General features: G+C 30.0%; 1 protein-coding gene across 5 annotated transcripts in view; it reads right to left on the reverse strand.

The window, feature by feature from the left end:
- Positions 1-2,888: 2,888 nt before the first annotated feature.
- The window catches only part of LOC106683060 (limbic system-associated membrane protein), a gene marked incomplete at its 5' end in the record, with an annotated part of 446,735 nt that continues 433,256 nt past the window's right edge, over positions 2,889-16,367 (reverse strand). The window contains 4 exon segments of one of the 5 annotated variants that reach the window (XM_067051727.1): positions 2,889-4,402; positions 6,343-6,466; positions 8,676-8,714; positions 12,319-12,532. In XM_067051727.1, coding sequence (XP_066907828.1) covers positions 6,354-6,466; positions 8,676-8,714; positions 12,319-12,532 — 366 coding nt within the window. 5 annotated transcript variants of the gene reach the window in all.

A 16,367-nucleotide genomic window follows, 5' to 3' on the forward strand; every position in this document is an offset into this window, starting at 1 on the left:
AGCTAATGTAAAATGTCATTAGAGTGCTACCAATGGGTAGTTTCTCTACACGCCTGTAACACTCCAATTTAACTTAGATCAGATTTACTAAATGTATCAAAATGTACAGTTGTAAATAGCAATAAATAAATATTAAAAAAAAAAAAAGGAATGCATTTTCAGCGAAATCATTCATGAAGCGGTAAAAATAAAATAAAATAATTGTCAATATGGAATGTAATACCACGTATAATATAATAAAAATAAGAATAATGATACGGTGCATTAAATAAATTAATATCGTATTGTGAAACCAAGTGGAGTTGTGGATGTGAGCAGGGCCAAATTTAGTTTGGGGGTCTATAAATCCAAGACAATTTTTTTGAGCCCTCTTTATAATACCCGAAAGCGAGGAAAGATGTTCAGTCTATCAGTTTAATAAAAAAAAAATTAAATAGTTCACTGTTTAAAATCCTCAATGCTCCTTACTTTGTCACTAATAAAATCATACATAAAGACCTTAGTGTTCCATATGTAACCGAACTAGCCCAAACCAGAGATCATTCCTTCCATTATAAACTCCCTAACCACAGTCGTATCCCAGCAGCGTAAGAGGAAGGTCGGTGAGCGGGTTTTTTTTTTCCCTTTGATATACGTATATGTTTACTCAGCTTGATTCGGTGCCGTATGAACTTCGGTATTACCTATCAGACCCGACAGGATGAAGGTTATCGACATTGCTTGGTGAGGTGTCTCCCAGAATTCAAAGAAGTAACACATAAGTCGGTGCCATTCGTTTGATCTGTGAAACAATCGTGCCTTGTGTAAATCTTAACTGTGGTTCCTGGATTTTAGTGTTGGCACTCCACTATATCGATATAAATATGAGTTTCTTAGACTGCAAGACAAATTAGGTGACGCCGACTTCATTTATACTAACGACTCTAAAAATTACTTAGGTATTGGGGCCTCGATTGTGTGCAATGATCACCAGTACCTATTCTCTTTATCGTAGATATGTAATAGCTATACAGCTGAAATGGTTGCAATCAACAAAAGTTTAAATGTTTTTCACCCAACAAAACAAAAAGTGGTCATTGTACAGACTCTTTGTCTGTCCTACTTAGCTTAAGAAATATTTTTTCAACAAACCCACTAAACCATAACACCTATTACTCATTACAGCCCGCCAACAGAAACGGTATTAAAGCGTTTTTCGCCTGGTTCCCTGGACATTGCGGAGTAGCGGGTAACGAACTGGCCTATAGGGGAGCAAAAGTGGCGATTTCTGTGGGAATTCCATATCGCGAAGTGCCTGTCAATGATTTCATTGCCCTCATTAAGCAGAGGATTACATTGGAATAGAGACAAATGTGGGAAAATGTTTCAGATAGCAAATTAAGGGAAATTAGAAGGGACGTCTCCCCTTGGATATCATCAATTAGAAATGTGTACTTAGAGGAGGTAATTTTGACGCGTCTTAGAATAGGTCATACGCGCCTGACTTACGGTTACCTTATGGCCCGCGATCCTCCAGCGTTATGCCAAACTTGCAGAACAGAACTTACAGTTAAACAAATTTTGACTGAATGCCGAGCATATTACTCCTTCAAATCTTTATATGATATACCAGATGATCTCCATTCCATCTTGTGGGATAACAAATATACCATAGATAGACTTTTTTGAGGTTCTATATCATTCTAAGCTCTACTATAAAATTTAATTAAATTTTACCTCAGGTCTCTATTTTTTTTCAAAGCCCCTATTTGAAATAAAGTTTTGGGTTTAACAGTGTCTGTGTAGAGGGGTTTTGTTTTTATCTGAAGCAGCATGGGTTGTAGGGTCTTGTTTTTATGGCTGCCCAGTCATTGTGAGATCACCAGGAATGAAAACGCAGCTAGCTATAAAGACAGGTCAAGTCATAACATTATCAACATGCAAAGAAGTTATTTCTTGGAGAAACACGAGAAACAACAAGTTAAGAATAGTCCAACAGATAGTGAAACGTCCAACCAGAAAATTGAATCTGATACAGGTTTCTTTTATTTTTATTTTTACGTTCCCTTACTATATATTCCTTACATAGGAGTGAAAGTAAAAATTAGATGAAAACATTTCTTTTTTCATCCTTTTTACTTTGCCTTACTATATATTCCATATATAGGTAAGTGAAAGTAAAAATTAGATGGAAACATTTCTTTTTTCATCCTTTTTCCATATTCATCTCTCTAGAAAATATCTTAAATATTATGAGAACTAAAGGCTACTAACATATAATTGCCATTATCACCAGAGAAATAAATGTATGGCCATTAAAAAAAATAAATAAAATAATTGCAAAAGTTCTCATCATTTGAGGCTGGCCTGAATTAAATCTTCTAAATTATGTAAAAAAGAGTAAGTATAACTAAAATCTGAGCAAATGTGTACCATGGAGGTTGTTAAAAAAAAAATCATGCAAATTAATGTAATTGCAAAAGCTCTTATCACTATCTAGTCCTTTTAGTTATGAAATAAAATAATAATAATACTAAAGGGAGTAAGTAAAACTGAAATTACTATCCTGTAAATGAGTACTGAAAATCACCTATCACAATGTTGGAACACTATTACCCCGTGTTATCCTGTCATGTATATATTTATATATTTTAACGTAAATGATATTTGGCCTGTTGATGAAATGATGATGAAAGAAATGAAAGAATAATTGATATTGGTACACAGTTATCCTCCTGATAAATTGGAATTTCTGACATGAATCCTTTAAAAACAAAAAAATTCAGGGGTCCCATAATTCAACCTTATGTCTATTTTGTTTATAATATACCATGGAGATATCTTTAATTCAAAAGAAAAGACAAATTAAAAAAAAAAACAAATTGGGGTTTTAAAAAGTAATTGCTGAATATCTATTAGACATATATTTTATTGTTTTTTTTTAACATTTTCAAAATAAATCACATATAAGTAAGTGCATATATAATGCGTCAAATGGTAAACATTTACTAATGACCACATCTAATATTGTTCTTAATGTTATACTTAACACACATTACATTTATTGAATAGACATCAAAACTTAGGATAGATCTGAAGCTCGGCTTGCTAAGTAGTTTTTTCTTTTATTTTAAAGAAGAACACACAAAGCATAAAATATTTGATGAATCCTAAACACAGTGACGTACTATCTATTTTTATCAGAAATAGGCGCAAATAAATGTTTAAAATATTTAACAATAGGGTAGTTAAAACATAGTTTTCTCTTAAAAATATAGTTTTTGGTTTGTTTTATCTCTAAATAATTATTAAGGTATAATGATGGATATAAAATTACTTATTTACAATTAAATATTATAAATTATGACATTAACTGCTACATATGGTGAACTATCTAGCAGCTGTATATTTATAAATATATTCTTTTACTAGGTATGAATCACATTCTTGTTTAGAAATGTATTCATCACCCAAGTTTACTAAGGGTTTGCAATTAAATTTATTTTAACATTTTGGATCCGGATTGGAGAACAATGCTTTTTTGTGAGTTGTGCATACATGATGAAGTGAATACACTATTACACGATACAGAGAGTAGAGTTATAGAGATTATATTTTTGTTTTATCATAATTTCAATGGAATGCTCCATGGAAATCAGTTTATATTTTATAATTAATAATCTGTCAATTGAAAGAATGTCAGAAAAATAAAAAGTATTAAACATAAAATAATCGATTCACCGACATTTTTTAAATGAACAAGGTAATAAATAAATTTACAAAATAGGGAATATAACAAAGTAGGAAAATAATATATTTGAAGATATTGCAAATTTTTATAAAATTAATATCTTCTAGTAAAACCTTAAAAATAACCTACAATTAACAGGCAAACTTGACTAAGTGTTCACCATAGGAAAATGTTATATACATAGAGCTTTAAACAGCAATCACACTTATCACTTAAAATTAGGTGAATGAAACATATATATAAAATAAGAATTAAATAAAATGAGGAGGAATTATATTTTTGAATTAACAAAAATATAGGGTCCTTATATGGTATAGAAGGTCCCGACAAAAACTTTTATCTGTACTATACTTCTAAATCTAAGCTAACAATATATCAAATAAAGCATTTTTTTTTTTTATTTTAATATCATTCTATACACATTTACATACTTAATGGAATGCCCAATTCAATTTTAATATCGGTTTTTGAAATGGTTTGCAAGTTAAAAATACATCAACAGTTTTGATAAATAGTTTGTGATCTATAGTAAGAAAAAGATTGCATGAAGAATAGAGTTGGTTTTCTTTAGAAGAGAAAAGCAATATGAATCTGAGCTTCAGTCTTAGATGGGGAGCACCTTGATGTGACAGGAAACATATAGAAGGAATTAGTTATACTCCATAGTGCACTCTAAAAAAAAAAAATTGTAAAAAGTAATGAAAATAAGTCAATACTTAAAAACCTAAAACTATATTCCCTAAATTAAATATAAATACAAAAGTTTTAAATTTGTAGAAAATTAATTTTTTTCTTGGCTCATAAACATTTAATTGAATACAAGGAGAAATTAGTTGCAGGAAAGAATGGCGAATGAACATAAGCAAAACCTCTTTATGATTTGTAATTATGTTACAGCCTAAATTGCTGTCCCTCATCTTATGATGATTCTTATGAAATTTATAAATTGACTTGCTAATATCTTCTATATCGTTAACCTGATAAAGGCCTGCAATACAGGCTAAAATGTTGGCACAAAATGAAGTTTTCTTTTAATTTAAGTTATCTCGAAAAACCGCACCTTCTTTCTTCCGTTTATATTAAATCTACACCACTATCCAAATTAATATAAATGACTAAATATGTTTGTTTTTTTAGTTCTAAAGTAACTTTTTTGTATCTCATTGCATCATAAGTGTTTGTTCTTGTAAAAATGTTGGAGGTTGGTTAGTTTGTTTTAAAGAAACTTTTAAATGTTACAGATTTATGATGGGTATTCTTTAAAATAATAAACTTTATTTGTGCAGGAGATTAAAAACAAAAAAATCTCAAAATAAAAATTCTGCCCACATAACTAATTCTCTAACAAATAAATTGATATGGTATTAATTCATATTTTATAACATATAATATTAAAACATACACATAACCATACAGGTATTAAAAAATATATTATAAATAATATATTTGACTTAGGTCTACACAATATATCGAAATAATTAATATATATTTAATATACTAAGTAAGTTGGTCCATTGCTGATAAAAAATTAAATAAAAATACCAAAATGAAAATAATTTTTTTATTTATTTAACATAAAACAGATCCTATAAAATATAAAATAAAGAAGGAACAATTTTATCTATTTCTTCATTAAAATACTAATGAAGAGTTAAGTCCCAAGGACAGTTTTAATTATCTTCTCCTTCCAGGCTTTAGAAATAATTTTCTTAAACCACTTTAATTCGAAGGATTTTAACCAAAGTTCTAATTTTTGAAACCAAGCCTTACTGCAAATATGTGGCATAAGAAGAACCATCAATAATAGTTTCAGCTTTAAAGGTATTATTGTTTTTGAGAAACAATTATCAAAATATGAATATCTGAATGGAATCTACTCTTTAATTTGGTAAGACAAAAAAAAAAAAAATGTATTTCCATCTATTTTGGTCTGATTTAGAAGAACTGATTTAGATGATGGTTTGGTGTATGCGGAATGTGAAACATTTGCTGGAAAAAGTGTTCTAGTTAATGTATTTTTCGGAAACATTCTTCTGGATGATTATGAGTTAATAATAATTACTCAGAGTTTTGAATTGGTTTCTATTCTACTAATATCATAATAATAATTCTACTAATTTCATTGTCATGATTATCAACATTGTTGTTCTTTGATAGGATATTTTCAACAATGTCATTATTCTGTAGGTTTCCTCTTGTTGCAATGTCAGAGCTACAATAATGTCATCAGCATTCAAGTAAAGTCAAGTAATTTTGTTTTTTATGACTGAGGTTTTTATCTCAGAACAAGGTAATTTTACAATGTCAACCAACGTTTTCTGTTTATACTGACACTTATACCCAAGGTTTTCTTATACTATAGTTTCTTTAAAGAGTTATACAGTAAAGAGTAGGAAATTCAGATTTTATGAACATTATAGTTAATTGTTTGATTTAAAATATTTATGTGCTTCAACTACGTAGTAATAAAATATTTTTCAATTATGTTTCCTCTTTTCCAAGAATAATTTGTAGCTCATAAAACTTTAAAAAGTGCTATAAAAAAGTGCTATATAAAAGTGCTATCAATTTCTTAAATTATTAATATTTTATTTCTTTTATTTTATACTAACCTCTTCAAAGCTTATATCCTGTTAAACCCAAAAATTGCAAGAGCGATAATCAAAACAGCAGAGGATGTGAATTGTTTGCTTCCGTTCAATGACCTAACTCCAAGATCTCGAAATTCAGGATCAGCTAAAAAATAAAAGAAAGGTTAATTAAACCTAATTAAAAAGTACTATTATCAGGTATATATATTTATATATATTCGAGACCACATTTTATTAATAAAAATACTAAATTTTCAAACAATTTTGTATTTAGTTTAAAAAATTTTATTTTGACAGTTGTCCAAAATATTTTTGAGTCATTATACAATTAAATTAATTTTTGCTTGAAAGAGGAATAATGCTCATGTTTTAATATTTCGATTAAAAAATAAAACAGAAATAATTATTATTATTTTAATGGAATAACAATAATTTCAATAAATTTCAGTTTAAAATAAAACGCTAAGGGGTAAAAATAGGAAGTCCTAAATAGAAAAAAAAATAGAATGATTTAATTTATATATTTATTAATTTAATATATATGTATATTTGTCACTTCAATTTAAGTGTGCTTTCTCTAAATAAATATGATAAATTAAATATGTAAATATGTTTTTTTGATGAATTTTAATGCAGTATTTTTTTAAAGCAATGAAGCACTTTTTTATTCTTTATTTATTAGAGTATCTCCATGTTTGCATTATTTTAGAATAAATAAATCAACAGTATCACCTTATCAAAACTAAATCCAGGAGTCTTCATAGGTCGTAACAGTAAAAATTATAACCAAGTCCATATTTCTTTATATTGTTTTTCCGAAAGTTGAGAAAGGTTTCTATATATTGACTGTTTATTTTATTCTAAAAAAATTATTTATATTGTTAAGTACTAATTACACCTTGAAAGATCATTAGTTTATTTATAGTTAAGAGAGAGCATTCCCCAGGACTATAGCCCAAAAGTATTAAGGTATTAATGAAAAAATGGACAGTGTTCTATGAGAAGTTTAAAAGTGATTTAGCATTAAACATTAACAGCTATTTTCCAATCAATAATTAACATTGTTTTATGCAAAAACAAAATTATGTTTTTAACTTGTAGGAAGATGACCTGACCAATGGTCAAGAAAGGTACAAAGAAGGCAGAAAAGCTATTTATTAGTAATGGACGTTTTATTCCACATTGCAGGACTTCATCAGCGCTAAGTCCGGATTCTTTTCTATATATTAGTCTAAATTTATATGTTGAATTCTTAATAAGTTATTTCTATAAATTAACATTTAATAAGTCATATTTCTGTAATAATAAAAAAATAGAAGCTTTTACTTGTGATTATTTGTTCATACATGTAAAAGTTTACAACCAAAATGGTAACATGGTAGGTGGCAATAAGGAATATATATTGAAAAAACTCATGCATATACTAGGAGTCATGAATTTCAAAATACATAAAAGGATAGAAAATTAAATTTTAATTGTCACAAATTTTTAACACCAAAAGCATTAGATTATCTGTTAAAACATCTAAAAGATAGAATGATCATAGATTATTAATAAATTATATGCTAATATATAAGCTTCTGTTTTTTTGTTTTTTTTAATTGAGTAAGTGACGTGTACTTGGGCTTATTATGACTCAATAATAATAGCTTATAATAACTAGAAATGATGTAAACTTTTGAATCATAATAATAGTTAAACCAATAGAGGACTTTAAACCAATTAATCCAAAAGTATAATCAATTCTTCAACTTTTTTTAAAGTTGATATTCAAAATGTTACTACCTAAATATTTTATAGAGTAATTATACAGAAAGTTATAAGATCAAGATTTTAAGAATTATGATCTACACATGTCACTGTCATGATTTTTGTTTGTTGAGGAGTGAAGTAATCTATAATTGAAATCATGAGAGATAGTTGACTGTGGATGACTTATATGAAGAGAAGATGGTTGGGGGGTGCGGTCAAAATAAAGTACAAATAAGTTGAAATAACTTATTTGTGTTATATTTTGACTGCACCCCCAACCATCTTCTCCTCATATAATTGTAACCATAATAATAGTATAGTAATAACCATTGTACCCAGGTATAAGTTTGATTTCCAACAACAATAACACTTAACATTAGCCTAATTGATATTGTATGAATTTCTGAAATACAAATATAAATATAAAAAAGATTAAAATTATTATCTAGTAAAATTAATAATGATTAAAGAAGCTAGGTTGCATTCACAGATAAGGTCGACATAGAATTAAATGGTATCGTGCAGCCCTGCTTAAGAAAATTTACATGCAAATGATGTAATGTAATGTAATGATGATGATGAAGTGATGATTGGGAACTAACCTGACAAAACAGCGGGTTGAGAAGGAGATTCATAGCCACCTAAGAAAAATATTTACTGGTTACATAACAGTACATCCAACTAAGAGGTTTCGGTAAATGCTGTCTAATGTTTTACAAACTGAGATTTAAAACAAAAAAATAGAATGAAATGTGATTTATATGGGTTTCTAAGATTTATTATTTATTCCTCGAAATAGGCAAACAAAAAGTAATACCAAAGAAAAAAATAAACTACAGTGAAAAAATCCAAAAAAAAAACCTATGTGTAGTACAATAACCTCCAAAGGTTTGTGGGGTCAGTACTTAGTAAGTTACTGGAAGAACCACAGTTTCTTGACCATAGTATACAAAGATGAGATGTGATCAGCACCCAAATTCAATTACTAGGTTTCCATCACACCAAAAGTATCAGGTACCCACTTCATGGGAGCAACATATCAACACTTTTTAATACTTCATAACATCCTCAACTGTCCTGTTGGTTAAGATGATATTTTTCTATTTGGAATTTTTAGAGGCAGTTTTCATTATTCGAAAATATATATATATATATTTTATAAATTAAAATTACTTAAAGAAATATATTTGGTTAGAAATAGTGATTTTCATGTAAAATTCAATTAATAGAGTTCTAATCTTTATTGCTAAATATTAATGATTTACATGACTTCATAACAACTATACATTTAAGTTTCAGGGTAAATAGTTCTTAAACTATCAGTATTTTGTTTTAGGAAGGATCTCAAGAAAAAATCTTGATAAGTTTTCACAAAGAAGAAAAAATAGAGCTTGTCTGTGTCAGAGACTAGTTGTGTTTAAAATTACACTAATTGGGCTCTTATTTATTAGAAAGGATGTCATTACTATTCTTGACCACTAAGAAGTCACTCAGATCTCTCAGTTTTATGTAAGAAGAAAACAAAAAATTATCATTATGATCAGGGAAAAATAAAACAAAATTAGTTGCTCAGTTATAAATCTGTTTATGGTAGTCCTAATATGATGTGGAAATTATGTCATGTTGCTGCTGTGCTTGAATAGTTGCACATTTGACAAAAAAAAATTAGTTTTGATTTTATTTTAAAAGAGTATATTCCAAAAACAGTGCCAGAAATTGGGATTACTTTCTCTACTGGAGTTCTTCTACAGAATGTTCCAAACCAAGTAGAGTTGTCACAAAGTAACCCCCATACTATAGTATAATCTATAGAGAAGGTCAATGACAAAATAAAAAGGAATTCTTTTTTGACAGATCTACCACTAACTATTCAGGTAAAGCAGTAATATTGGCTATCATGGGTACCACTGGGTTCCTCTGGAGTTGCTCCTTTCAACCATTTATGATTTTCATATTTGGAGTAACATTCTTCACATGAAAAAACCAACACCTGAGATTTTTTTAAAGTTTAATCCTATTGACCACTACGCACTTCATAGAGCAGTTTCATAATTCATAATTGCTTTGATCTGGTAGTTATTATGTGGTGCAATTGTATTTTAGAGAATGAATTCAAAACTGTATTGCCCAATTTTATTTATCATAAGGTTTTTGAATTACTTACACAATAGTAGCAATTTTATAGGTGTGTTCAAGGAAAAATCTTTCCAGGATATCATATTCTAATCTACTATTTTTCGATAACTGAAAAATGTAAAAAAAAAAAGCAAAACTTTTTTTTCTCTAAATAAATATGAGTTAATGGAGTTATCTCACTCGATTTGAGAGTCAGGAAGATCCTGGACCTCCCTCCCTCCTTGGCAGTTACTAAATCTCCAAGACTTAGGAGGATGTAAACATATAAATTGCATCTTTTAGGAGACAGATGATTTTGTAATAGTAATAATAAATCCAAGAACCCATATAACAAGGAATAATAAGTCCATGCCATAGCAATATGAAAATATGCCAGGGTATTGGAGCAGGGTATCATGCCTTCTAGTTTCTATTAGATATCTTCCTGACAACATTTACCAAAACAGGAATGCTATTAAAAATAAAATAAAAATGATAAAAGTGCATGATTAACTGCAAAGAAATAACATTCCTAAGCAAGCAAGAATTTTAATTTACATTTTATAAAAAAATAACATTGATTATTCGTGAAACATAATAAAAACATAAACTAAAATTTGTAATAAAATATTATTTATAAAATATAAGAATTATTTTTAACGAAAAAGATAGTTTGAAATTAGTTGTATGATGGTATAAGAAAATAGCTAGGTAAGGGGTGACAGACAATCATGCGATGAAAATATTGATTTAAGATAAAATGCTGTTGTATAATTATTGAATAATGCCTTCTATTACGTACAAAACAATTTAATACCTCTTGAACAGCACTTCTTAAAATAAATTTCGGAAAAATTTAAGTCCTAGTTACTGATATAGTTACTCAAAAAATTATTGAACTTAAAAAAAAAAATCTTTAGAGAAAAAAATCATAATTTTTTAAAAACATAAGATACTATTACACAATATAGAACAAAACAACAAAGAACATATATAATCGAACCAAAGAATTTGATCAACTCAAATTCAAATTTGAAAACAAAATCCGATATTGAGAGTTCGAGGGAGTGCGTCAAAAGTTTTAACCGTTGGGTGACTTCCACTGACTTATTCTGAACTTGCCAAAACTTTCTGAACTTGGGAACGATTTTGGGAATGGAGCTTGGCAATCTGTGCTCACAAACTTTGTTGAAGTGAATTGTTCGGAAAATGCTAGTTTATTAAACCCATTTAATACTAAGAAAAAAGAAGCTCAGCTACTTCAATTCAAGAAAATTAGAGCAAGACAGTCCTTGTTGTATAATTGTTTTTTTATTAACAGTAATACAAGGATGATTTGTAACCACGCACAACCGTCAGGTATAGGTAATCTCCAATAACTTAAAGGATCAGGTAGTCACTTTATTAAGACGGAAAGGCCAATGGAAACAGTTGATGGAATAGAAAATCAACCTTCTGTTACAATTTTGCCTGAACTTGGCCCAGAGAGTTGAAAATATTGTGTCTTAGCCAACCCACTTCCGGAAATAATTGCGGCAATAAAAGAAATGAAGTATCTTCGGTTCACTACTTCAACAGTATACCATAAAATTGCTGCTCAGCACTATGCTATACTGGCTGGTTTTCTCACCAATCCATTGAATCACAGAACCGTCTTTTACTAATAGGGGGTTTTAACGAGAATAGGTTAGTTCCCTGCAGGATAAACTGTCATTTCTACTAGTAAGAATACTTGAGGACGTTAAACCCAAATCAACAAACAGTGGTAACAAATTAAGTGCTATTCGTGAGGTATTACTGATTTATAGCCATATTCATTTCTTTGTAAAACAACTATAATTACCTTAGCTTTTACGAGTGTCTTTGACAATAAACGTTGAATTTTTGAAATTACAGAATTTAGATACATAATTCTTCTTCATACCTTTTCTACTTCAGAGATTTTGGAGTGAATTCAAAATTTATTTATCAATTTGATTCAATAGTCAGTGTTCATTTGAAAACAAGAAATGAATATGGCCATTATTATCTAGAAGTCCTTGATTCGTACAGATAATGCGCAAGGGACTACTCTCTAGCCTGCAGCTAAGAAGAAGAGCTGAGACTAAAAGTAATGGATGCGGTACTTACTAGCACCTTTTGTAGTGAAGATGAAGGTCTCTGACATCTCGTTCCATCCAAACCTGTTCTTAGCTTGCACCCTTGCCTCATACTGACTTGCAGGTTCGAGATTCTTGATAAGATAGTACATGCTTTGGGTGAATTGTTCGCTGGGAATCGCAGGCAGAATTACATCGTTCCAATCGCCATTTCCTCTAAGAATTGTGTACCCAGTCTCGTTTTCCTGCTGGTAATAAAAGTAATAATGAATAAAATTAGAAGTAATAATAATAATAATAAAAATAAAGAATAAGATATAATTAAGTTGTTCCTGGAAGTTGTCTTAAAGCTTGTTCATTTCAAATTTTGCCAATACCTGACCATTTATCATTTCTCCAATTCAGGCATCAACAGGATTAAAAACGTAATATTATTTAAATTTCAACAACGAACAACACATCTCATTTAAACAGCCTAAAAAATATATCATAACTTCATTTAGCTAATACTGTATTATTCAAAAAGCGATGAACCAAAAAACTTGATATTGTTAGAGTAGATTCTAATAATAAGTAAATGATAGTGCTATTATTATTATTTATTTTTTAAAATTTTTAATCATTAACTAAAATCTAATGGTGATGTTTTATTGAATAAAAAACATAAATTGTACATTGCCATAAATTAATCACTTTCAAGAATTGTGATAATCTAACCAATCCAACCAATCTAACCAATCCGGTATATTCGTCAACAAAACTAATTACTCTTTTAGAGTAAGATAACATATACAATTTTTTACAAAAAATAGTTGAAAATTAATAAACTTAGGCTCTAAAATTTAACTAAACGCTTTAGCATCATCCTATACTTAGTATATGGGTAGTATTTCACATTAATCTACGCTAAGTCTTTAATATCTATGCTTTATAAAAAATTTCAGAAATAGACAAAAAAAAATAAAATGGAGTAATAACATTTAAGAAATATCTTTATTGAAGATAATTATAATTATTGAAGATAATTACAATCTTAACTTTTTACAAAAAGAGGAAAATACTGAAGAGTTTTTTTTCCTAGCACAAAGCATGTATATATGTTTTTTTTTTTACGAGGGTCGGTGGAAATCTTCAAAAGACACGTTCGAAAGGCCCGTACCTATCCCTGTGTGGGATTTCCTCTCCACGGGACCGCCGCTAGGCATTACTTCATGGAGGGAAATGGCTGAGTGCCGCCTCGCTTACTTCACATGGTTTTTACGTTTCCCTGCTACTAACGTCTTTTAGCACTCTCTTCCTCTCTCAACCTCTTGAGGACGACTGTGGTGAATCTCTTCACTCCGTTCCAATGCTGGTATGAGAGGAGCATATAGCTCACCACGTTTTCTGCAGTGATGTGTCCTCCACACACTCTCTCCAATTCATTTCTTTCTGCTGCAAAGTGAAAAACACCTGCTCCGCTGTTTCCTCGACAGTCTGACATCCAGGGCATTCTGCGGTGTTGTCCAGTTTGAAGCGGTACTGGTAGGCTCTAAAGCATCCATGTCCGGTCAACGTTTGGGTTATGTAAAAATCCACCTCACCATTTTGGCGACCGTACAACGTGCCAACATCGGGTATTAACCTGCGAGTCCACCTCCCGGAATCAGCAAGCTCCCAACGCTGCTGCCACTGGTCGATGGTTATTTTTCGCTCTTCTTCTCTGGAAACGTGTAAGCGTCGTCCATAGTGCCTGCTTCTTTCTTCAACATGGAGTTCCAAAGGCAGCATTCGAGCTATCACGCTCACCGCATCGTAGGAAACAGTTCGAAAAGCGCTAACTGTCCTTAAACAAAGTCTGCGGTAAACTGAAACCATCTGTCTCCTGTATGATATGGTATCCATCGCTTCTTTCCAAAGCGGGGGGGCATGTATATATGTGTGTGTGTGTGTGTGTGTGTGTAATAACGAAGTAAATAGCTCAATAGAACCGGTATTATATTTATGGAAAATAATTATAGAATATTCATTTAACAATAAGAGCCTTTATTGCATTGTTTAGAATGGGCTGTTACTTAGTTAAAGTAGATACTGAATTATTCTGACACAGGAAAGTGGACTAATGGAACCACTCCAATCCTTCTTTTTATAGAAGTAGCCCTTGTAGTCCATATGAGCTACCACTCTGATTTATAATATAATACATCCATACATTATTTTTTAAATATATGGCGAAGAAAACTCCTGCACATAAACTAAACTAAGCACATACTTAAATTTTATATAAATTAAAATTAAAAGTTTTAGACATTTCATTATTTGAAATGAAAATCAATTTTTATTCTGGGACACTTGGTCCCTAAGAATAACAATTTGGAACAGTTTTAGCAGTTTTTGTCTGGACACATTAGCTTTTGAAAATAATAAAAGGAATATATTATAATATTTAAATAAAATAAAATATGAACAGAAATATATATTTATCCATGCTTATATGGTTTTCTTGTATTCACAAGTTCACGAAGTTTGATAGTCTTGGATATGGATATATAGTTAATGTTTGAATGAAGTTAAAAAGGAAGCTTTACGGCTGGATATGGCTAAGGAGTTCCAAAATGAGGTAGCTCGAACAGCAAATGATTTTTCAAAAGGAGACAGTTCTGTAGGTAGGGATATACGGATCGGTACGTTGAGATCTTGCGTTTAATAGGTGAATGAATAAACGTAAGGTGAGGAGGTCAACGATATAGGAAGTTTTTTTTGTTATTAAGGAATGGAATACAAATTTTCCAAGGAGGTGTAGTCTCTGGATACTGGGATAAAGTCATCTATGCTCGGATTAGTAATGTAAGACATGAGAACGTCTGGGAACACCGAAACTGGATCTTATAAAGCAATTCATTAGCATTTTTAGTCTCTTTTCTTGTTCAATGGATAGTCTTCCATACAATAGGCGTCTGTAGCCACAATGTAGGTGAATAAAGGAAGATAGAAGGAGATGGGTACTTCGAGGAAATAAATCACGGGATCTTAGGATCTATTTAAGGATTGTTAAATATGGCCATATTTGTAATTATTATAATTATATTTATTTAATTCACACATGATATAGAATCATAGATAACACTTGGGCTCATATATGGTCGATCAAAATTATTTTAATATATTTTCAAAATAATATAAATAAATGATAGACCATATTATTTCAAATTATGTAGAAGATGATCGGGGTGCGGCAAAAGAAAACATAAAATAGTCAAATACTTTTTATTGCTCTTAGAGCTATATAAATGTTTCAGCTATTCAGCTTATTCTGAATATTTCCTTCTGTTCTCCATCACTACCTAGTATAAGTTATCATCAGAAGGAACAATTATCGCTATGACAAACGCTATTCTACTTCTTGGTTTCAATTATTAAAATGGCAGGTCTATTGTGGGATATAGTATGCTCTTTAAATATAATCCCAGATCAACTATGCATTGCGATTGGAGTTGATTGGCTGCAGATGATATTATAATATAGGCTTTAGTTATTCATAAAGTCCTTCGAAATATTTCAAGTCGAATTCTCACAGAATGGACTCTTCAAACCTCAGTTAGGTATCTCACCGTATATCTTCAAGTACTAACGGTAAAAAAAGGTTGTATCTAATCTGAGTTATGTAACTACTACATATCTTGTTTGATTGTTGTAGAGGGATCAGAAAAAAAAAATTCATGGAGTCAATTTTCCGAGCTTACTGCATCATGAGTACTAAGCAGAATTTTGGCATCTGTAGTCACAGAATCCTTCCATCGCAGCAGAAAATACTTTCCGTTGAATCTCTTCTGGCTTTTATCCTTACGACAGCCCAACCTATTTTAATAATTTCCATAACTATAAAGATTTACCTCGTTATTTATAGTTACTTTAAGCTTTGTCCTTCGCCAGACTTTATTTTCCATGATGATTCGTATTTCAAATTTCGAGAATGAAAATTCAATATCTTTAAAAAAAAAAAAGGACACATTTCTGAGCTATAGACAAGGACAGGAAATATCAGTATCTTATAAATTCTAATCATTCTAAAGACTGAGATGAATTACTGAAAAGAGCTAT

This window comes from Halyomorpha halys, unplaced genomic scaffold (genome assembly GCF_000696795.3).
Source record: "Halyomorpha halys isolate HHAL.00 unplaced genomic scaffold, Hhal_1.1 Scaffold460.1, whole genome shotgun sequence".
NCBI lineage: Eukaryota > Metazoa > Arthropoda > Insecta > Hemiptera > Pentatomidae > Halyomorpha > Halyomorpha halys.